General features: G+C 37.5%; 1 protein-coding gene across 23 annotated transcripts in view; it reads right to left on the bottom strand.

Annotated features, from left to right (window-relative positions):
- TTLL5 (tubulin tyrosine ligase like 5) overlaps nt 1-24,202 on the bottom strand; it is a 299,024-nt gene that overhangs the window by 199,165 nt on the left and 75,657 nt on the right. For 20 of the 23 annotated variants that reach the window (XR_002074563.2, XR_002074564.2, XM_053889627.1 and 17 more), the window contains 4 exons: nt 17,987-18,100; nt 17,617-17,708; nt 10,131-10,193; nt 4,961-4,999 (listed from right to left, as the gene is read on the bottom strand). Coding sequence is in view for 21 of the 23 variants with exons in the window: in XM_053889627.1 (XP_053745602.1) it covers nt 4,961-4,999; nt 10,131-10,193; nt 17,617-17,708; nt 17,987-18,100 (308 nt within the window). In the remaining 2 variants the exon portion in view is untranslated. The remainder of the gene's footprint in view (nt 1-4,960; nt 5,000-10,130; nt 10,194-17,616; nt 17,709-17,986; nt 18,101-24,202) is intronic. The other 3 variants (XM_053889624.1, XM_053889630.1, XM_053889631.1) reach the window with 1 other exon arrangement.

The following is a 24,202-nucleotide window of genomic DNA, read 5'->3' as shown; positions in this document are numbered from 1 at the left end:
GCACATCGTTAGTAGCTAGAATTCAGTATTTGTTTTATGGGTATTTGTTTTTGGTGTTTTGGTTTATTGTTTCTGCTCAGTTTGTTGGTGAGCTAAACACCATATACAGTGAAATACCCAAATACTATAATGCCCATTTGTGAGTTCTGACAAATGCCTAGAACTATGTAACCCGAGCTCTAACATTACCACCCCCTCAGAAAGTTCTCATGAAGCTTCCCAGTCAATCCCTCCTTCACACTCCTAAAGGAGACCACTGTCCTAAGTTGTTTCGTTACATATTAAGTTTGCCTACTCTAGAACTTCTTAAAAATGGAATTGCACAGTATGAACTCTTATAAGTTTCCTTTCATTCTGCCTGTTTTTGAGATTCATCCATGTGATGTGTATCCATACTTATGCCTTTGTACGGCTCAGGATTAGCCCACTCTATGAATAATCCACAGTTCACCTACTCTCTGGTTATCGGACCCCTAGGTTGTTTCCAGTTTGGGAATATTATGAATGAAGCTGCTATGGACATTTTTGTACAAGTCGTTTTGTGGTTACGTTTTTCATTCCTTCTGGGCAGAGATCTCAGCACGGAGCTTTCAAGGCTAGCAAACTGCCAGACCCCTCCTAAGGAACTTGTACCAGTTTCTGCTGCCAATGACAATGCACCAGAGCTCCATTAGCTCCACACCATCTGATGCTGTCGGTCATTTTCAGGTTGTTCCCAGCTTTACTGAGCTGTCGCTGACAAATAAAATTGTAATGTATTTAAAGTGTACAACACAATGACATAACGCAAGCCATTCTGCTGGATTTCAGTGGTATCTCATGGTTTAACTTGCAATTCTCTGATAACTAATGGTGTTAAGCACATTTTCATGAGCATACTGGCCACTCACATACCTTCTTTTTGAAGTGTCTGTCCAAATATTTTACCCATTGGTAAGAGGGCTGTCTTCTAATTTTTCAGTTATAGGAGTCTGTCATACTCTCTAGGCACCAGACCTTTGTTTGATGAGTATCTTCACCCGGTTTATGGCCTGCCTGGTCACTTTCCGAACAGTATGGGATGATGATAATTTTGAGGAAATCTAGCTTATCATTTTTTTCTTTTTTGGGTACCACTTTCTGCGTCATGTTTAAAACTTTTGCCAAGCCCAAAGTCCCAAAGACACTGTCCTAGATTTTCCTCAAGAAATTTTATCGTAAGAGCTTTTCTGTTTATGTCTCTGAATCATCACTAATTTTTCTGGGAGACAGGGGCTGAGGTTCACTTTTAAAAGTACGATATCCAGTTCCAGTCCTATTTGTTAAGAAGTTTCCTTTCCCCAGTGGATTACTTTGGGCCTTTTGATGCAAGTCAAATGACCACATAAATATAGGTCTGTTTCTGGACTCTCTTTTCTGTTCAACTTGCCACAGTTTTGATTACTATAACATTGTAGTATTTCTTTAAGTAAGGTACCCTAAGTCTTTTTCAAGATGACTTTGGATACTCTAAGTCCTTTGTATCTCCACATACAAAAAAAAAAAAAATTTAAAGTCAATTTCTGCTTTGGTGAAGAAAAATATAGTGGATTTCTACAAAAAAAAAAAAAAAAAAAAATATATATATATATATATATATATATATATATACTGGAATTATATATATACACACACACATATATATACATATATAATATATATATATACACGTATATATACACAATATATATACGTATATATATACTGGAATAATGTATCAGATCTTTAGATCAATTTGGGGAGAACAGACACTTTTTGCAATATTCAGTCTTCTAATCCATGAACATCACATATCTCCCCACTTATTTAGATCTTCTTTCATTTATTTCAGTAATATTTACTGAATATTTAGCTTTTACTGTATAGGTATTAAACATATTTTATAAAATTTACCCTTGAGAATTTCGTATTTTCAAATGCTACCATAAGCAAAATTTAATTTCATTTTCAAATTATTTACTACTAGTATTTAAAACTACAATACATTTTAGTATATTGACCTTATGTTCAAAGACCTTGCTAAATGCAATGATATGTTCTTGTAGTTATTCTGTAGATGTTTTAAGATTTCCTATTAACTTGGGGTGCCTGGGTGGCTCAGTCAGTTAAGCGTCTAATTTTGGCTCAGGTCATGATCTCATGGTTCATGAGTTTGAGCCCTGCGTCAGGCTCTGTGCTGTCAGCTCAGAGCCTGTGGCCTGCTTCGGATTCTGTGTCTCCCTCTCTCTCTGCCCCACCCCTGTTTGCCCCTTCTCAAAAATGAATAAACGTTAAGAAAAAAAAAAAAAAGATTTCCTATTAACTAGCTCAGATCATCCAAGATGAAAGACATTTGATTTCTTCACTTCCAATCTGTATGCCTTTTCTTCCCCAACCCTTGCTTCATTGTACAGCTTGGGACTTCTAGTATAAAGTGACTACAAATGGTGAAAATGGACATCTTGATATCTTATGATTCATGGAAGGAAGCCTTCAATATTTTACCATCAGGTATGATGATAGCAATAGATTTTTTATAGATGGCATTTACCAAATGAAGAAATTCCTTCTATTCCTTATTTACTAAGAGTTTTTATCATAAATGTGTTGAATTTCATCAGATGCTTTTTTTTTTTTTTTGGATCTAATAAAATGATCATCGGGTTTTTTCCCTTTGTATATGGTGAATTATACTGATGAATTTTCAAATGTCAAACCAACATTGCATTACTAGGAAAAACCTCTCTTAGTCATATGTATTACCCTTTTTTTTACACTGGTAGATTCAATTTGCTACTATTCTTTGAAGAAATTTTGTGTCTCTGTTCATGAAGATATTAGCCTGTAATGTTCTTTTTTAATGTATACTTATTTGAGAGAGAGAGAGCACATGCGCGAGACAGGGGAGGGGCAGAGAGAGAATCCCAAGCAGGCTCTTTGCTGATAGCAGAACCATGAAATCATGATCTGAGCCAAAATCCAAAGTCAGACACTTAACCAACTAAGCCACCCAGGCACCTCCCCTACCTTTTTAAAAATGTCTTTGTCAAGCTTTGGTGTCATAATTAATGTTGGCGTCATAAAATGAATTGGGACGTGTCTCTTCCTATAGTTTTAAAAGAATTTATGTAAGATTGGTGCTGTTCTTCCTCAAATGCTTGATAGAATTCACAAGCGAAACTACTGGGCTTGGGGTTTTCTTTGCAGAAAGACTTTTGATTACAAATTCAATATTCTGAATAGATATGGGACTATTCAAAATTTCTATTTCAGCTTGTGTCATTTTTGTCAAGTATTCCCCCTCCCAAGGAATTCAGACATTTCCTCTAGGTTGTCAAAGCAATGGAATAAGGTTATTAATAATACTCCCTTAACGTCCTTTTGATTTCTGTAGGATCTATAAATTACTTCCTTCTTTCCTATCTGATATTGGTAATTCTTGTTCTTTCTTCTTACTAGATCAGTCTACATAAGAGTTTATGAATTCTATCTAACCAGTGAACAATTTTAGATTTTACTGGTTTTCTTTATTGTTTGTCTTTCATTTAATTGATCCCCACCCTTTATTATGTCCGTTCTTCAATTTACACGGGTTACTCTTCTTTATCTAGTTTCACAAAATGGAATGTTAGATCAGTGATTTAGTCCTCTGTTTTCTAATACAAGCATTTAAGAAGCTGTAAGTTGCCCCCAAAACATGACATGAGCTGCATCCCACACATTTTAATGTTACATTTTTATCATCATTCAGTTTGAAATACTTTCCAATTTCCCTCATGATTTCTTTCTTGACCCATGCACTATTTTGAGGTGTTAATTTCCAAGTATTAGGAGATTTTCTATTGTTACTGCTTTCGAATTCCACTGTGTTCAAAGACCATACTGCTTATGATTTTAATCGTTTTAAATGTATTAAGATGTATTTCGTACAACAGCACATGATCTATTATATGCCAGCTTTCATTTGCTTATGCCTCTATACCAACAAAAAACTCCTGATGGCAATATAAGTGCCAAAAATGAAGGCCAGAACCAAGTGAATTTTAAATACTTATTGTTTAAGATTTTTTTCTTCTGTTTGATTTTTTCTAATCGCCAAATTGATAGCAATACACTCTAGGAGGCATATTCTTTGACGAGAAACTGGAGGAAACTTATGAATTAACTGTGACTTTCATTTGGAAGCAAGTTACAAATTCGACCTCTCCCAGTTTTCCCTTAATTCAACGGCAAGCATATGTTTTCCTTCTTTAAAGAAAAATTAGATTTAGGCTTCAAGGGGTTTCAACAAGAAACCAGGTTTATCCTCACTAATCCTTAAATGTGAAACTAACAACTAGATACAGGATGTTTCTTTCTATGTTTCTATTGTTGACATTTTGTTTTCTCAAGAGGCAGAGCACAAAGGGGATGTATGTAAGGTCTCAAACCAGGGGGCAGGGTATGTGCTTAGGTTTAAGAGTTTTTGTTGTGGTTGCGGTCTTCGGTTGGGCAAGGCCATCCCAGCCCTTCCTCCAAGACCCTTCTCTTCTCCACCAAAGTGAAGAGCCACAGGTATTTTGAATGCTTTCAGTTCTGTGGCAAACTTGAAGCAGTTCTGCTCAATCCCATACGGCATAGAGTTATAGGCTCCAAGTATATCAAGGCCAAACATAACCACTTATTTGACTCGATCATGACAGGAGTCTTGAAATCTCCTTTATACTTTGGTGTCTCTCACACAGCCAAGCAAGAACACTATTATTATCAGTTCAAATGATATACCTGTAGTTATAAAAAAAAGTAAATCTCAAATTTAGTTTGTAAAAAGTTGCCACGGAAGAGTGTTTCAACAGAAACATTTTTTATGTTACTATTCAAGCTGAGCCACCAAAAATGACTATATAAAATACCATGCTTAGCCCGTGCATGGTCACACATGGTGCACATGGAAAGAATTTCTCAACTTTTAAAAATCAGTTACCGTGTTCTTCCTGTCAATAAGCTTCTTCTTGGGTTTCCCCTACAGAAGTAGAAAGGACAACTGGGTTAGAGGACTGTTCAGATATTCTCTCCTGAGTTCACATGCACACATACACACTCCTGAGATAATACAGAATTATGCCAGGGAAGTCATCTTTGGGGAGAAGCAGAGAAATATATTGAGAAAAGAAAAGAGTCCCATAAGCATGGGGGAAGATCAATTAAAAAACCACAGGGAAAGGACAGATGACTTCTAGGGAAGAATCGTAACAATGACTTGTATTTGTGTATTTAGTCAGCAATCAAATCACACTTCTTCTTCACCACCACCATGTGAAGAAGGTTATTATCAACCCCGTTTATAAAAAGAAGGAGGATATGATCGTTTTGTGACATCCCCGAGGTTGAAGCTTAGTGGGTTCAGATTTGAACCCAGGAGTTAGGTCTCAGATGCCCACGCTCTTTATACTTTCACTGAACTGTATTTAGTAAAGGAAACCAATCTCAGTTTTCATGGGGTTTAAAAAAGATGCTCAGAAGAAATATTTTTCACAATTAAAAAAAAAAATCCCTTTAAAAAAAGAGCTGCTCTCCATTGTCTCTGAACTAGAGTTTGGCCTCTCACCGCAAGAAGTGAATGCCATTTATGTTTAAATTAGCTTTTGTTTTTCCTTTAAAACATTCTTTCCACATTCAATTTCCTTTCATTTAACACATACTCTATCTCTTTCTTAATTTCTTCATTTTTATTTGTATTCATTTGTGAATGTGTATATTTAGCTCAGTACAATTTTATCACTACATAGATTCACGTACACGTCACCGCCGAGATACTGCACAATTTCATGACCAAAAGGATCCCCTGTGTCATCCTTTTATAACCACACAGCTTTTACCTACCTAACCCCTGGTTTCCTTTAATCTGTTCTACATTTAAAAATTTTATCATTTTGAAAATTTTATATAAATGAGAACCTGTGGGGTTGGTTTATAAAAAAGAGACACATGCAATCTAGGTCAAGATTTTCTAGTTAGAGAAAACCAAGTAAAAGTAAGTCTTCACCAGAATGTTTTGTCTTTGCCGTCCCATGTCTTCTATTCATGCCAATGTCCTAACATTGTCATCTTACCATCAGAAAGCCTCAAGATGACTCTTTCATCCAATAATGCTTTGTCTCGGTAATATGCAATCATGGTTTCGCATTACAATCACCTCAGCAGCTTTTAGGAAGTACCAATGCTTCAGTCTGGGGCTGGGGCCAGGGCATAAACATGATTTACAAAATCCACGGGTGTTACTAATATGCAGCCAGGGTTAAAATTACCCTCATACTAGAAGACAGTAGGTAAGATACTGTTTGCCAAGGCAGGGAGGTAGGTGGGGGGTGAGTGGGAGAGGGCAAGAAAAAGGAAGACAAAATTAACCTAAAAGAAATGATGAGGGAATTAGTTTGAAAGGAATTCGGACACGAATACAACAGGATTTTTGAGAGAAAAAAACATCAATTCAAATCGAAGAGAAGAGACTTACCGGAGATGTGAGGGCTTGCAACAAATGCAATTTCATTTTTTCGGTCCATGTTTGTGTGTGTGTGCCTACCATGTGGTACGCTCTAGATATGGACAAAGATGAACATAACAAAGTACTACTCTTAAAAGCCCACTTGTAAAGTAGGCAGGCTAGTAAGTAAACAAGCAATTCTAATACGAGGAGGGAACCTGAATCACACCGAGGGACTGGCAGGGCCGACAGAACCTCCTCCTAGTCTGGGTAAGAGGATGAAGGACACAGCTAGAAGAATTCAGGGACGAACTGAAGGCCGTGCCAAGGGGTGGCGAGTATGTAAGAAGGAGGAGGCATGAAAGAGGAAGCTGATACAGAGATACTGGCCATGGCTGGATATGGAAAAGTAGAGACGAGGCTAAAAGGGTAGGCAAGAGTAGATCATGAGGTCTTTCTTTGCTAAACACGGGCATTCATGTTTTTATTTTATTTCTTATTAATGTTTATTTTTGAGAGAGAGACAGAGAGACCACGCTCACGAGTGGGGGAGGGGCGGGGGACAGAGTTTTCCAAAGCAGGTTCTGCGCTGACAGCAGAGAGCCTGATGCAGAGCCTGAACTCACAAAACATGAGATCATGACCTGAACTGAGGTTGGACGCTTAACTGACTGAGCCACCCAGGTACCCTGAAATTCATATTTCTAGAATGCTTTGTAAACAGGTGTTGTTTCTGGGACTCGAAGAAAGAATTCAGGGAGTATACCAACTTAGATGGAGAAAAAATTAATCCTCCCTCCAACTGAAATTTAGCATTTCCTTCATATACATGTTGGAAACCGTCTACAACAGTGTTAGTATGAGTTTGTTACCAAAAGAAAATAATACATCCTTTTTTTCATATTAGAGATATTACAGGTATCTCCAAATCTTGCCAACATGTAGCACACTTTTGAAATTCTGGCGGTTATTAGACCCACTGGTAGCCTTCTTATTGGATTGTTAATAAAGAAACACATATATTAATACATCTCAAATCTTTTTATTGTTCTACTCCCCCTAGGAGAATGCTTCCTAATTTGGCCGGAGGTTCTCAGATTGCCCTTTCCTTCTCCCTCATGGGAACGCCAAGGTTGGAAAGACTGGGCCTCAAGCATAGAGTCTATGTCAGTTGAGACAGATATAATCTGTGAGGAAACTCATGCAAACTTCCCATCCTCAGCAAAAGGTCCACTACTTACCAAAACAACTGGACAATCAAAGATCACCAAATATATGAGGAAATATAATAATACAAACCAGAAAGAATGAGATGAGCCAACAGAACTAATCTAGAAGAATTAAATATAATGCAAAAAACAGAAAGGAACTTTCAACAAACTAATCAAAATAGTCAAAGAGATGTGAAAAAAGATTTGTGATCTTGTGATTTATAGTAAGAAATATACATTTGGTCTTCATCCCCATTTCTAGCACAGAGCTCCTAAATCCCCTGGAACTTCTTAAGCGATGAGCATGGTAAAGGTCTTTGGTCATGCCAGTGAGGTGACTTTGGGAATGCCCTGGATCCCCGTCAGGATGGGGGCTGGTCACCAGAAGAACCAACCATGTGATCAAAGAACTGGAACTTTCAGCCCCATGCCTCTGACCAACATGGAGGGGAGAGGGCCAGCAGAGGGAGTTCAATCACCAACAACCGATGATTTAATCAATCATGCCTCTGTAATGATGCCTCCCTCGAAACTCAAAAGGAGAGGTGTGAGGCTGGTGAACACGTGATCTGGGGAGGGCATGGAAGTCCTGCTCCCTTTCCCCATACCCTGCCCTGTGCCTCTCTTCCATCTGGCTATTCCTGAGTTATATTCTTTTAAAATAAACCAACGATCTAGTAAGTGAAATGTTTCTTGGAGTCTTGTGGGCCACTCTAGCAAATTAATCAAACCCGAGGAAGAAGAGAGTCGTGGGAACCTCTGGTTTATAGCCAGTCAGTCAGAAGTACAGGTGACAACCTGGACTTGCAACTGGTGTCTGAATCGAAGTCCAAGGAGAGGGACGTTGGAACCTCCGATATGTAGCTGCTCAGTCAGAAGCAAAGGTGACAGCCTGGCCTTGAGACTGGCATCCAAAGTAGGGCAAAGGCGGAGGAGGTGGCGAATGACTCCTTGTAGGACTGAACCCTTCAACTGTGGAATCCAATGCTAAGCTCCAGGTAGACAGTGTCAGAATTGAGTTGAGTTCTCAGATGCCAACAGGGGGCAACTGCTTGGTGCTATGGGGGAACCTGTCGGCCACACTGGAATTGGTACCCGAAGCATTTTAATATTACATCCATGAACTTTAAAAACTCTTCAGAAACCAAAAATAGTTCTTGGATATTAAAATTGTACTTGCCAAAATCAAAAAGGTAAACTGAACAACCTCTCCTGTGCTGGTACTGAATAATTAAATAGATAAGGCTGCAGATCAATTTAAAATTTTAGAAGAAAAAGTTCAAGAAACCTCCCGGAATTTAACTAAAAAAACAATGAGATAAAAAAAGAGTGAGAAAAAGTAAAAAAACAAACAAAAAACAAAACATGGAACATACAGCAAAAGATCTCAAATTCATCTAAAAGAAGTTCCACAAGGAGAGAAAAGAGAGGATGACAGTTGGAAAACTTAAATCTTCAGTCTGAAACAACCCACCCACTGCAAAACCAAAATAATGAAAAGTAACACACCAGAACATATCTTGGTAAAATATCTGAACTCTAAAGATAAAGGAGCCTTGTAAAAGTTTCCAGGGTGGTGGGGGAGGAGAGAAAAAACCAGGTTATATATAGAGAGGACTGAGATTCTGTCTTCTAAGTAAATCTGAAGGTCTCTTTCATTAGAAGCTATACAGTATAATTACTTTATCAGTGGTAATAACTACAAATTTACAGAGAGAAATGGCAAATCCCATATATTTCCTGATAACAGATCATGAAATTGTAGGAAATGGCTAAAATCTGGGGATCTATTTTAAGAATCCTGCAAAAAAGCACACATAACCTTGAAAATAATATACATTTCTCTAAATAACTAAGGTTCTTTATTTTGAGAGTCAGTTACTGAACTTTACCGTAATACAATTATGTCTTACGGGCAACAAAAGTTATGTGGAGCTAAGTAGTCCCTGATTGCTGTGCTATCTGAATTCCAATGTCTGCTTTCCATCATTTCCCCCTATTTCCCCTTGTATTGGGGTTATCAGTTGTCATTTTTTACAACTCTTAGTGTATTTATTTTTTGAATTACCACCCCTCTCTACCTTTCCTAATCTGATCATTCTAATCTCTTCTAGTCTAGAAAAAGAGATGATCATGCCTTGTTAAAATTGTGTCTAACGTTAAAAAGGGACTGAGTAAAGGCCTTCCTCTAAGAAGAATAAAGTCTAGGGCATCTGTTAAGATTGTTTAAAGATCGTTACAGTTTAATTTGTGGCTTCTGGAAACAGTACAAAATACTGAGAGTTAATGAATTCTGGAACAACAAGGTTTTATGTTGTGTTTTCTGCAAGGCCTTTTCTATCAGAGATTTTACAAAAGACTTTTATAAAGCCTCTTTTCTTCTTTTGTGTGTATTTTATTATCAAATGATCTAGTGATGGTTTCAGATTAGCAAATTTACAAGATTAACAAATCCCTACCTGTCCGGGAAGAGACGTGTTGCCAGCATATAGTTCATGGAAGTCTTGTGTTCGAGGTAGGACCTGAAAGACAAAGAAAGAAACTGGCTATTTCTTAGGTTTGGCTGAAGGGACAGAATATGGAAATAAAGCCATGAATCAAGCACAGAAGTGACAGGGTACTTATACAGTGTTTCTAAAGTAACATACTGTTCTCTAAAATGACAAAGTAAGAGAAAGTTGCTCAAATTAAAATTATAAAATATCAGAGTTGCAGCAGATAAAATAAAATGAAAAGAATAAATGGCGGGGTTAATTTAGAATGTAAAAAGAAAGAAATGGCAGGATTTCTTGGATTAATAAAAAGTGACACACTAAAATCAGAAAATAAAACTGTAAGGTAAAAACGAAACCACTGAGGTGCCTGTGGCTCAGTGGGTTGTGCCCAGCTCTTGATTTGGGCCCAGGTCATGACCCCAGGGTCATGGGATGGAGCCCACTTGAGATTCTGTCTCCATCCCTGTGCCCACCCTCCTGCCCCAGCTCATGAGCACATGTGCATTCTTTCTCTAAAATCATTTTTTTTTTAATGTTAAGAGAAGAATGCTTAAAAAAAAAAAAAAAAACCACGACTAAAATTCGTATATAACTAAGAGAGAGGTCAAAAGAAGCCAGGAATGGGAGATGCATAAAGGGCGTGAAAATGTAGACAGATGGTTTCAACCATGTTATTTCTCAAGAGCTTTCAATGGCTCCTTGATGGCTACTGCAGGAGGCATACACTCTCTTCCAAGCTTTCCAAAGTTGGATAATCTATACCACCAATTCCTTCACACGTTGTCCAGAAAGTTCCTCTCAACAGTGATCATGCCATATAGCCAGACCGAGGCCCCTCACAATCCTCTCACACCACCCCTCGTATTGATCCTTTTGCCTTGGTCTGGATACCTCCTCACACTCCATCCACTTACCATAATCTACCCTTCAAGAAGCAGCTCAAGTCTTCCCTGCTGCAAGAAGCCTTCCCTGATAACGACTGCTCCAAGTCTACAGAAGTGCCCTTGTCTGAGCTACCTTGCCCCTTACTGTATGCTCGACGGACCTGCCATACACTGTCTCACCGAGGAAAAGTTTTCTTCTCCGAAAGCAGCATGTGGTAGCAGGAAAAAAGTTAAGATCCAGATTCAGAATACCTGAATCAGGTCCCCCTGTGTGATCAGGGACGAGTCACATTACTTTACTAAGCCTTACTTTCTGTATCATTAAAATGGGGATAACAATGATGTCCATGAAGTACATTATAATTATGAAGAACTATACAAATGAGCTTTTATTATATGCATAAATAATGTCTCCATAGTCACGCTGGTAACTCTCAAAGGGCAGGGGTTCCATCTAATATTGGTTTTATACTCCAAAGCACCAAACCACCAAACACAGTGCTAGACACTTGGCTGATACCCAATAAATATATATATATAGGCATATATATATAGGCACATATATATAGGTATATATATAAAGGCATATTTGTGACATCTTCCCCACTCTAAATGAAGGCAGCGCAATTAGTTTAATATTCTTGGCCTTGCTCTGCTTTTCTCAGAGGGCCCAGGAGAGGTAGAGTGACTTACCAGATTGGTAATTTAGAAAGAACAACAGAAATGCTTCATCGAGCAGCTCCCTTTTTTCTCTTGGGGGACAATCTCCCGTTAGGAGGTATGTATCTTCTGCTGGTCTGATGGGGTCAGGTGCTCCCCACACACAGCCCAGTCTAACTTTGCCCAGAAATGGGCATGTACATCTGTCCAAACTGGAAATTCAACAAAAAGTGTGCCTGCCTGCAGATAGATATAATCAAGTCTCCCAACCTAGACTTTATCAGTAAAATAGGAGATATTTTGGCCTCCTCTCTCCTTAGTCTTTGTCTTATTTCTCCGTTGGTTCAGAACCAAACCAGTAAAGAAAGGTATCATTACTGGACTCCATAAGAGACCCCAACATTACCTGTAACTGATTCCTTCAAATTTTCCTAAAGGCACTTAAATTAAGGTCCTACTTCTTAAAATACTCAAGAGTGTAGATTTCTACTTTCATTAGTTAAAAGGTATGTTTTCTAGGAACTGCAAACATTTTAATTCTTCAAAAACATAACAAAAGAAAACACAAACAATATCTTTCTGTTGCATTCCTAGGTCTCTGTAAGGTATAATTACATCGACAGAATATTTTGTAAGATGAAAGGAAGATTTCTCTATGAACAGCTGGGTTTTCAAGACAAAACAAAACAAACACAAAATGGGTACCTTCTTTTATTCCTCTAAGTTCTAGCTCTATACTTAGAACCACTAATATCCCAACTAGATCAAAAGCCACTCACCAAAGAAAAAGAAATGTGTTACCTATAAATAAGTACAAAGATTCTCAACCTTATTGTAATCAGAGAATAATCATCACAAGGGATTTTTGAGTCTTTGGGTAAATACAAATCTGCTCAGACATAGGGTGAAAGTCCACAGGGCTGGGCAAAGAGGAAGGGGCAGGGTAAAGAACATTAAAAAGAAAGCATAAGCTGAATACTTTGCAGAATTCACCCAGGGCTATAAATTGATTGGTTCCCAGAATGGATAAATCTCACTGAACATGGGCTCATTTAACAGATAACTCCAAAGAGTCTTTAATAGTAAAACTTTCCTAGACCTAAACAAAAGCTATCCTAAACAAACCATAAAAAACTTTTACATGATCTAAGTAATGTTGAATCACTACATCACACATCTGAAACTAACATAACACTATATGTTAATTATACTGAAACTTAAAAAAAAAAAAAGTTTTTAAATGAGCCTGAAAAAGATTAAGCTAGACTACAAGTAACTTAACTGTTGGACTCCCCCCTGCCAAAAAAAACCAAAAACAACTTTCAACAGCATTCAAAGAAGGCAATAAAACCAACCCACTCAACTATACATTTATAATGTCCAGCATCCAATTTTTAAAAATCACTGTGCATGTGAAGAAAAAGGAAAAATGTAACCCATAAGAGGAAAATCAGTCAGTAGAAATAAACTCAGAAATGATAGAGATAACAGGGTAATAATTTAAAAATAGCTACTATACATATTATAATATATGCACAAGGATCTAAAAAAATCATGAAAATAATGGAAAAAACCAAAAAGTTCTAAAGATGAAAAATAAAGTATCTGAAATGAACATTTCACTGGATGGAATGAATAGAAGATGTGACACCGCAGATAAAAAGATGAATGAATTTAGAAAGAGAAATAGAAAACCATCCAAAATAAAGAAAAAGTCTAAAAAAATGAACAGAGCCAGACTTGTAGTATAATATCAGCCAATTTTAACATGTAGCCAAAGTTCCAAAAGGAGAAAGGAGAGGAAGGAAATAGAAAAAAAAAAATTTTTTTTAATGGCCAAAAGCTTTCCATTTATGATGAAAACTATAAGCCCATGGACCAAGAAGTTCAACAAATCCCAAGTAGAAGAAACATGAAGAAAATGACACAAGGCATATATCATAATCAAACTGCTAAAAATCAGCCAGAAAGAAATAATCTTAAACGCAGGCTGAGGGAAAAAAAGACAAGTTATGCACAGAAAAACAAAAATAATAATTACTGTATGCCTCTTATCAGAAAAATGCAAGCCAAAGATAATGGAGCAACATTTAAAAAAATATATTTTTAATGTTTATTTATTTTTGTGAGAGAGAGGGCGACCAAGCAGGGGAGGGGCAAAGAGAGGGAGACAGAGGATCCAAAGTGGGCTCTGGGCTAACAACAGAGAGCCCAATGTGGGGCTTGACCTCACGAACCGCGAGATCATGACCTAAGACGAAGTCAGGCACTTAACCAACTGAACCACCCTTGTGCCCAATGGAACAACCATTTTTAAAGAGCTAGGAAAAAAGGACTTATATCCAGAATGCATAAAGAACTCTCACAGCTCAACTATGAGAAAATAACCTCATTTAAAAATGGGCAATCATTGGGGCACCTGGGTGGCTCAGTCGGTTTAGCGGCCGACTTCGGCTCAGGTCATGATCTCGCGGTCCGTGAGTTCGAGCCCCGCACCAGGCTCTGTGCTGACGGCTCAGAGCCTGGAGCCTGTTTCGGATTCTGTGTCTCCCTCTCTCTCTGACCCTCCCCCGTTCATGCTCGCTCTCTCTCTCTGTCTCAAAAATAAATAAACGTTAAAAAAAAAAAATTAAAAAAAAAATAAATAAAAATGGGCAATCATTAAGGAAGTGCAAATAAAACCATAATGAGATAGCACTACACACCTCCTAAGGAGATAAATTAAATTGACCGTACCAATTGTTGGTGACAATGTGGAGGAACTGGAACTCTCATACACTTATTATGGGATTGTAAAATGGTGCAACCACTTTAGAAAACTGTATGGCAGTTTCTTACAACATGATCCAGTCATTTCATAAGTAGAATTTACCCAAAAGAAATGAAAGCATGCATATATTTGTAATAACCAAAACCTTGAAGCCAAAATGTCCAACAGATGAAAGCATAAACAAATTCTGGCATATGCCTATAATATTACTCAACAATAGAAAGGAATTAAACCAATGATAGATGATACAACGTGTATGAATATAAAAATAATTCTGCCAAATAGAAAAAAAAAGACCCAACAAATAAGAAAACAACCTGTAGAATTCTATTATATGAAATTCCAGGGAATGCAGATTAATCTTTAGTAACAGAAAGCAGATCATAGCTCCCTGGGGACAGGGATGGGCAGGGAAGGAAAGGGAGGAGCAAGAGAGAAGAACTACAAAGAGGCACAAGGAAACTTCTAGCTAGAGGTCATGTATTTGTTCATTAGGTTGCCTATGTGCAGGTTTCACAGATATATACATATATTAAAACTTACCAAACTGTACACTTTAAATATATTTATAACTCAATAAAGTTGTTTAAAAAATAACATTTACAATACCATTCAAAAACATGAAACACCAAGTCATAAATTTTAAAAAATAATGTGCAAGGCCTTTACATTGAAAACTAGAAAATATTGCTAAGAGAAATAAAAGAAAACCTAAATATGTACTTGTGATCATCACCAGGTGATATATGGAACCAGGTGATGTATGGAATGGTTGACTCACTATATTGTACACCTGAAACCAATATAATGTTGTATGTTGACTGGAATTAAAATAAAAACAAGAAGAGGGGCTCCTGGGTGGCTCAGTCAGTTAAGTGTCTAACTTTGGCTCAGGTTGTGATCTCACAGTTTGTGAGTTTGAGCCCCTTGTCAGGCTCTGTGCTGACAGCCCAGACCCTGGAGTCTGCTTCAGATTCAGTGTCTCCCTTTCTCCTTGCCACTCTCCCATTTGTGCTCTGTCTCTCTCAAAAATAAATATACATTAAAAAAAAAACAAGAAGAAGAAAAGGAGGAGGAAGGAAGGGAGGAAGAGAGGGAGGGAGGGAGGAAGGAGGAGGAGAGGGGAAGGGGAGAAGGGGGAGGGGAGAAGGAGGAGGGTGGGAGAGGGGGAGGGGAGAAGGAGGAGGTGGGAGAGAGGGAGGGGAGAAGGAGGAGGGTGGGAGATGGGGAGGAGGGAGGGGAAGGGAGGGAGGAGGAGGAGGAGAACAACTAAATAAATGGAGAGATATATCACGTTCATGGATTAGAAAATTCAATATTGTTAAAATGTTCACTCTCAAAATTTATATGCTCAATGCAATGCCAAATCAAAAGCCAGCAGGCTTCTGTGTAGAAATTGACAAAGAAATTTTAAAATGTCTTGAGAAATACAGACGACACAAAATAGTCAAAATACTTAAAAAAGAACAACAAAGTTGGAAGACACACTATCAAATTTTAAGACTTAGTATAAAGCTATGGTAATCGAGACAAACACATTAATCAGTGAAACTGAATAAAGTCCAGAAACAGACCCCCACATATATTTGAATTAATTTTCAGAAAAGATGCCAATGGAATTCAGTGGGGCAATTTCAACAAATGGTGCTGGAACAAATGTACATCATATGAAAAGAAATGAACCCCAACCCTTACCTCACATCATACACAAAAATTAAATCAATACATATCATAGACCTAAATATAAAAGCTAAAATTGTAAAGCTTCTAGAAGAAAGCATAAGAGAATAAGCTTTGTGAAAATTGGGGTTGCCAAAGATTTCTTAGACAGGAAACACAAAATTTATAAATCTTCTAAAAATGTTGTCAATGGGACTTCATTGAAATTTAAAATTTCTGTTCTTTAAAGCCACTGTTAAGGAAATGAAAAAGCTACTCACACACTTGGGAGAACATATTCACAATATAAATATCTCGAGAAAGGACTTGTATCAGCAGTCCTTTATAGCACAGTAACAACAACAACAACAAAATCCTAAATTTAAAATAGAAAAAAAAAGACACACAAATAGCCAATAGCACATGAATGCTCAGGATCACTATTCATCAGAGAAAAGCAAATTAAAACCACAGAGATATATTACACACCCACTATAATACCTCAGATTAAAAACCCTGACAATACCAAGTGTTGACAAAGATGAACAGCAACCAGAACTCTCATACACTGGTACTATACCTTACGCCCTATCATATGACTCACCTATTCTACTCCTCGGTATTAACCTAAGAGAAATGAAATCACATATTCACATACTACATAAGTGTTCATAACAGCTTTCTTCACAACAGTTCCAAACTGGACACAACGCCAATGTTCTACAACAGGTGAATGGATAAATACACTGTGGTATATTCATACAATAAATTAGTAGGTAACAATAAGGAACGAACTACTACTTCACACAACATGGATAATTCTCAAAAACGTCATGCCAAACAAAGACTCCAGACACAGGAGTATATATATTGTATGATTCTACTTATAGAAGATTCTAGAAAAATGATAATGACATAAAGCAGATCGGTAGACATCTGTGGCTCAGGATAATGAGGGCAAATAACTGTAAAGGGGAATGAAGGGACTTCTGAAGGTTACAGAAACATTCTACATCTTGATTGTGGTGATGGCAGTGGTTAAATTGGTGTTAATATTTGTCAAGACTTATCATCAAACCATACACTTAAAATAAACCCATTTTGATGTATGTTAGCTAGATCTAAATGATGATTAAAAATAATATATTGTTTAGGCACAATATAGATGATAAAACAGTTTTTTTTCAAACCAAGGTAATGATGACTATAAAATTTTTTTACAAGTATGTAACCCTGGGTTAGGGGGCTATTAGGAAGGAGGTGGGGGATTTTTTTTTTTTTTCAAAAGGAAGAATAATGCACAGGTAGATTACATTAATGTTAATGCTTAGGTTGGATAATAGTCACACTACTATAAGTAAATATGCAAAATAAGAAAGACCCACATGGAAAGCAATGACAACACTGTGTCACAATTAAGCCAATGCTGTGGACCTGAGGCACAGATTAAAAAAAAAAAAAAAGGTAGTCACCTCACCCATATATTTCCCATGTCTCTGATGTAGGGAATATGCGAATAAATCCACCTCTCCGATCATTTTCTTCCTTCACTCTCCGTAAAACTTTGATCTACATAAAGAGAAAATAAAATGAGTACTGATTTTGGAAACCGTAATCCAAAAGATTACAGAGCAGAGAAAGAGGGTTATGACCCACAAATATGAAAGAAGCATGAAGGGAGAAATTAACTCCATATAAGATGGAATTTTCTGAGAATAAGTTCCTCCCATCTTGAATCTTTCTCCTTCCAATGTAAGAATGAGTTGGTCATAAACATATGAATCGCTTACTAATGTTTATTGAACCCTGTGTTAACCCACAAAGGCCTGAAATAGAGTTATCTTTACCTCCTCCATTGACAGACCAAGCACAGAACCACCTAACTTCCCCGGCACCTTCTCTCGGGCTGAGCCCACAAGGTTTTTCATTTCCGCATCACTGGCAGAGAGGGGACGGGAACGCTATGGAGAAGGACAAACAGAAACAAAATGTTTTCCTCACCTTTCGTCATTTCCCTCTATTCAGTCCCTCAACATCATTGTCTTTCCTAATATGGATAAGCTCAACTCCAAAGCCCATTTTCTGTAATTACTCTCTTAGCCTGAAACCCTGGGAAATAAATGAAAGCCAGTAGACTCAAAGGCAAGAAGAGAAAACAGAATAGAAGGAAAATGCTATGTGTTGAGAGGGAAACAACAGAAAAACAGGAGCTATGTCCATGTGATCTTCTAATCCAGTACTTACTCCTACTCTTGGTCTTAAAGTTCATCCAATATTTTTAAAGATATGGGAAAACATCTGAAAATAACCGTGGAGGATTGAATGTGCATTAATTTTGCTAAATAACAGTATTCTTTTCAGCAGCGGACAAGGAGAGTTAGGAGAAGTGAGATGTAAGACAGAAAACCAAGGAACAATTTATTATGTCACAGGTGAAAGTTGGTCCGTGGGATGGTTTAGAACTGGGGTGGGGGGTGGGGGGAGGAAATACTGAGATGACAGTCACCAGTGACACAGAAAAGAACTATGACCAAAAGACACACTGCGACTGCTGGACTTCAAGAGACCTTGATCAAGGATGACTGCCTCGGGCACTTCAAGGAGGAAGCCAAATGCGCCATGCTCCTCACAGCCTTCTGAAGGATGATCACAAAGGTCATCTGAGAATGGAAGTTTTAAGTCATTTCGATGTTAGGCGAGCAGAAAAATATCAAGGTAACAAAGCAAGTTGGATGGTATGAAGCATGTCAACACACTATTATTGAAACCGAAAAAGTGACTGATAAAATAAGACAAGTACATCTGCCAAGTTCAGAGATTAATAAATAATTCAAGAAACGTGGACACAAATTATCATTCTAGATTCCTAGAAGTGACTCTGACCAGAAAGAAGCAGTCCTATTGTGAAGGGCTTAGTTTTCTCTTTGGGTAGACTACCTATGGAAAGGCTTTTGGTAACTAACCTTTGACCTTCTCAACAACACTCACTGCTACAGACTAAAGGTTTGGGTCCTCCTACAAATTCATTTGTTGAAGACCTAACCCCCGGTATGATGGTATTTAAAAACAGGGCTTCTGGGAGGTAATTTGGATTACATGAGGTCAGGAGGGTGAAACCCTGGCCCGATGAGATTAATGCCCTTAAAAGAAGAGGCATCAGACAGCTCGTACTCTGTCTGCCCAAGCATGTTAAAAAGAGGTCATGTGAGCACAGAGTGACACGGCATTCATCTACAAGCTAAGAGTAGAGGCCTCAGAGTGAACCCTGCTTTGCTGGCTCTTTGGTCTTGGACTTCTCAGCCTCCAGAAGTGTGAGAAATAAATTTCTGTGGTTGAAATCACCAAGTCCATGGTACTTGGTTATGGCCACCCAAGCGGACTAATAGTACACACCTGTACTATTATGAATAGTATATATATATATGAATAGTATATATATATGTATATATATATAATATATATATCTTGAATGCTTTTACCTTTGACACAAGGGAGGCCAATACATACTAATCTTCAAAGCTAGCATGGGAGTTATAAAAGATAGATTTTCTAATAGGTAACTCCACAATGACATAACTTTATGAAGAATAACCATGAAATCAGCAGATATAAACAATATGTGAAGGCAGGGTCTTTTGTCTAAATAGCTTTTCCAGTGATATCTTCAGTACCCAGAATAGTACATGGCATGGAGTAGGAGATCAATAAGTATTTGTTGAACAAAGAAATAAATGTCCTGACACATAGATTAATCATGGTTAGAACTAAATTTTGCAGAGGATTCTGGGGAAAATTTTAATTCCCTTGCAATCTCTGGGAATAAATTAAACAGTGTATGTTGGCATGAGAGGGGAGTCAACAGGAAAGTTTAAAGACTGAGGAAAGTAAACATATAAGTAAGTTCACCTTTTCAAAAATTTTAAAAGTATGAATGCTTACTTAGCATGTAAAGCCAAAATATTAACTGGATGCTTTAAGGACTCTTCTCATTTTATCATTGGCTAAAAATACTTATCGTTCACTAAAAATACTTTTTCACATGTGATGATGTGGCTCTGATCAGAAAGCCACTGGCAGTCAAGTGCCTTATCCAAGGTCAAGTTGCCTTATCACTCAGACTATTTAAGAGTACCTCAAGTTCTCTAAAATTATTGTAAGAGTGAGTACGGACTAAGCACTCATTTAGATGACATAAGAAAGGGCCCCTGGGTGGCTCAGTTGGTTAAGCATCCGACATCAGCTCAGGGCATGATCTCAAGGTTCATGACTTCAACCCCCACATCAGACTCTCCGCTGTCAGCGTGGAGCCTTCTTTGGATCCTCTATCCCCTTCTCTTTGCCCCTCCCCAGTGCATGTGCTCGTGCTCGCTTTCTCTCGAGCATAAACATTTAAAAAAATGATATAGCCAAAAAAAAAAAAGATTAAGCATTTTAGAATAGAAAAATTTATTTAAAAATGATAAATTGAAATATGTACTGAAGATTAATAATAAAAATATTTTAAGAAATAGTTATTAGCTGTCAGAATAGTTTTAAGCAATGCGTGGTTGTAGGGGCACCTAGGCGGCTCAGTTGGTTAAGCGCCTGACTCTTGATTTTGGCTCAGGTCATGATCTCACCATTCATGAGACTAAGCCCCACATCAGGCTCTGTTCTGACAGCACGGAGCCTGCTTGGGATTCTCTCTCTCCCTCTCTCTCTCTCTCTCTTTGCCCCTTCCACGCACACACGTGTGCATGTGTCTTCTCTCTCTCTCTCTACCAAAATAAATAAATATTGAGAGACAGAGAGAGAGAGAGCACATACACATGCACAAGCAAGTGGGTGAGGGGCAGAGAGGGGGACAGAGGATCCAAAGCGGGCTCTGCACTGACAGCAGCGAGCCCCATGTGGGACTTGGACTCACAAACTGCTAGACCACGACCTGAGCCGAAGTCAGACACTCAACTGACTAAGTTACCCAGGTGCTCCAACAAATAAACATCAAAAAGAAAAGAAATGCATGGTTTTATAAGAACATGGATCAAATCACTACTGAATAACATCTAATCAGCACCCTCAATTTTTAAAAAATTTTTTTGCTTTTTGTCCTTGTTTTGTTTTTATTGCTCATTTCTTGTCTGTTTTTTTTTTTTATTATTGTCTTTGTAAATTTTTAATTTTTATTTTTGATCTTTTTTTTCTTTTTCAGGAAATCAGGAAATTTAGGAAACTAGGAAATATTCCAAAATGGAATAATATTACTGCTTCCAGAGACTGAGATTATAATGATGTTGCAACCTTCCTCTACGAATCTAAACCTGCTCTGGGAAACAGTGCACTGGTGCTCCAAAATTCTCAATCTTCTCTCCTGGTCACTTTCAAAGAGTTGTCTCCCATGCACATTCAGAAACACTCCTTTGCTCCCCAGAATCCACAGTTCCAACTCGAGCTATTTGTGCATGTATGTGGGTTGTCTGAGTGAGGTGTGGAGGAATTCAGGAGATGCTCCTGGCTGGGGTCTTTGGGGGGTTGAAAATGGAAGGGGCTTAATGGTGTTTGCCAGATGCACGCTCTAGCTGTGAACTCCCATAAGCTGATGGCTATTACTCTTTTATTGCCACAAATATCACCAGGCTACAAATAAAAAGGCCAACGCTACTCCAAGAGGACAACAATGTGGCTAGATACTCCTTTAATCTCTTCACCTATTTATTTCAAACTAAACTATTAACAAGCCTGAGAGGGAAAGAAATATGAAAAGTTGTAGCTACTGAAGTTTAAGTATCTCAAATACCTCTCTAAAATCCCCCAGGTCTCCTGTGTCTTCGGAGAAGATGCTGGAAAATATGAGACTAGAAAGTCAGAAGTATTTTTCCCATCTCAGCTTTTCAATAAATTTGAGATTAAAGAGAATTTTCTTTATCAGCACAATATCTGTTGTACTGGTCTACAGAGACATGTGTTTACATAGGTACAACAGAGCATTAAAATCCCAGACCACTGGCTGAATTCTACCAGTATTTGTTAATGAAACAAACGATTAAGAAAGGTGACCTGAATTATAGACACAGGTGAGAGAAAAGGCAGAGAAAAAAAAGAAGAAAAGGTAACAGAGAAAAAAGAAAGACAGAAATGCTTCTGAATGCCAAGAAGACATACCTGGAGATTAAGAGCAAAGCAAAAAAAAGAAGAAAAGAAAAAAAAAAAAAAAAAAAAGGAATCAGACTGACTTGCCAAAAACAAGAGCAAAACCGTCCAAATGCAAGCCCTTCTGTCGTTCTGACCTTGTACATTTCAGCGCAGCTACATTCCCTGGGTGGTAGAACAAATCCACATGTTCCAGGGGATTGGCTGAACACACGAAGGAAATAAAGCTCTTCTGAATTTAGAGAGAACCAATGCCTCTGTCTAGATGACACAGGATTTTAACTACTGGGTATTCAGATGTTAAACTGCCAAACCACTGCCTAGGTAAGAATTCTGCCATGCAACATGCATCAAAGATGTAAAATTATCATTAGTACAACTTATGAATCAGAAATATACCCAGAGAAGAACCTTTACATGTCTAACCTTTATCGGGAGGGAAGAACTGAGAATGTGAAATCATGGAGACAAGGAACCACCTGTCTCCACTCTAAGTAGTAAAAAAACAGATGTTGAATCATAAAAAGGATTCCCGACCTAAAGTAAGCAGGCAAGTACCAGCAATGAGAAGGGCTGAACAAAACACAGAACATGAAAAGGGCCAGGTATCATAAAAGATACCATAATTGAGGAGCAAAAATAAAACCTGTCTGTCAGAGAACACATACAAAGAATAAAAATGTCCCAAAGCAGTTTTACAAACTTTGCAATTCTGTGTTAGAAACAAATGAACTAGAAATAGCTTGATTTACATGTGACACATCTTGCCACCTAGGAAAGGTAAACTCAAGTTTAAAAAGCAAAACGAATTAATGCTACCAAATGAAATAAAAGGAACAAAAAGGACCACATATGAATAAATCTGGGAGGGAAATAAACAAAAAATGGTTAATAGAGAAAGTTTAAGTGTAATTCACAACCAGAAGTATACTTTGAAATGAGGGGAGGGGAAAAAAAAAACAGAAAGTAAGTAGACTTGTGTTACAGTCAAAAAGAGATATGCAACATCCGGAAATCTGGAATAAATATAAGTCAGCAGGTCTGAGAGACATGCATCTTGTTATTAAGGGAACTGGTTTAAAAAACAAAAAAACAAAAAACTTACCAAAACCACTTACAATTATGTTTGAAAAATCATGAAGAACTGAGGAGGTACCAGAGGATTAGAAAAAAACAAATGAGGTACCAATCTTCAAAAATGTAAGAAGTGTGCTCCTGGTGATTACCACCTGGTAAGTCTAACTTGAATCCCTAGTAAAATAATGGAACAAACATTAAAAGAAAAAAAATCCATAAACATTTAGAGTTTAATGGGCTCATGAAGAGTAAGTACGGAAACTGCTTTATTTATTTTAAAATATGCTTTAAAATGTTTATTTTTTGGACAAAATTACAAAAACGGGGGAATATAGCAAGTATATTTAAATGTCTTTGGGTTTTACAAAAGCATTTGTACAAATTTCATAAAATTTTTATTTGAAGTTATACTTCTAATCTAGGCTTAGTATCATGGTATAATGAATAAAATACACCAACAAAAACTGCAAAGAGTTAAAAGATGTGATGTAGGATAAACAGTACTGAATCAAATTAGGAAGTGATTTTCAGAATCCGTATTGACTAAGCATTCCTTAGAATCTTCACTGGTGTCTGGGAGGATGGATAAATAAATAAATATAAAGTAATTTGCATTTGTGGATGACAGCAAATGTGAAAAGAATGGCTACAGAAAGAATATCAAAGTAATACCAGATACTACCTATCAAATGGGCGAAAGGAAAATCAATAGACTGAAAAGTGTGAAGGGGTCTATGTGTCCAAGGTAAAGTATGTGTCCAGAACTCTCCCAAATATTTTCCCAATGTTTTATCATTTCTTTCACGCCATACCTCCATGTATGTATTATGATCATCATCTGACAGACGTGGGCAGTA

Source organism: Panthera pardus, unplaced genomic scaffold, assembly GCF_024362965.1.
Source record: "Panthera pardus isolate Hobbes unplaced genomic scaffold, ASM2436296v1 HiC_scaffold_24, whole genome shotgun sequence".
In the NCBI taxonomy this organism is placed as follows: Eukaryota; Metazoa; Chordata; class Mammalia; order Carnivora; family Felidae; genus Panthera; species Panthera pardus.
Note: the sequence above shows the minus strand (reverse complement) of the source record. Positions and strands in the feature narration are given on the sequence as shown.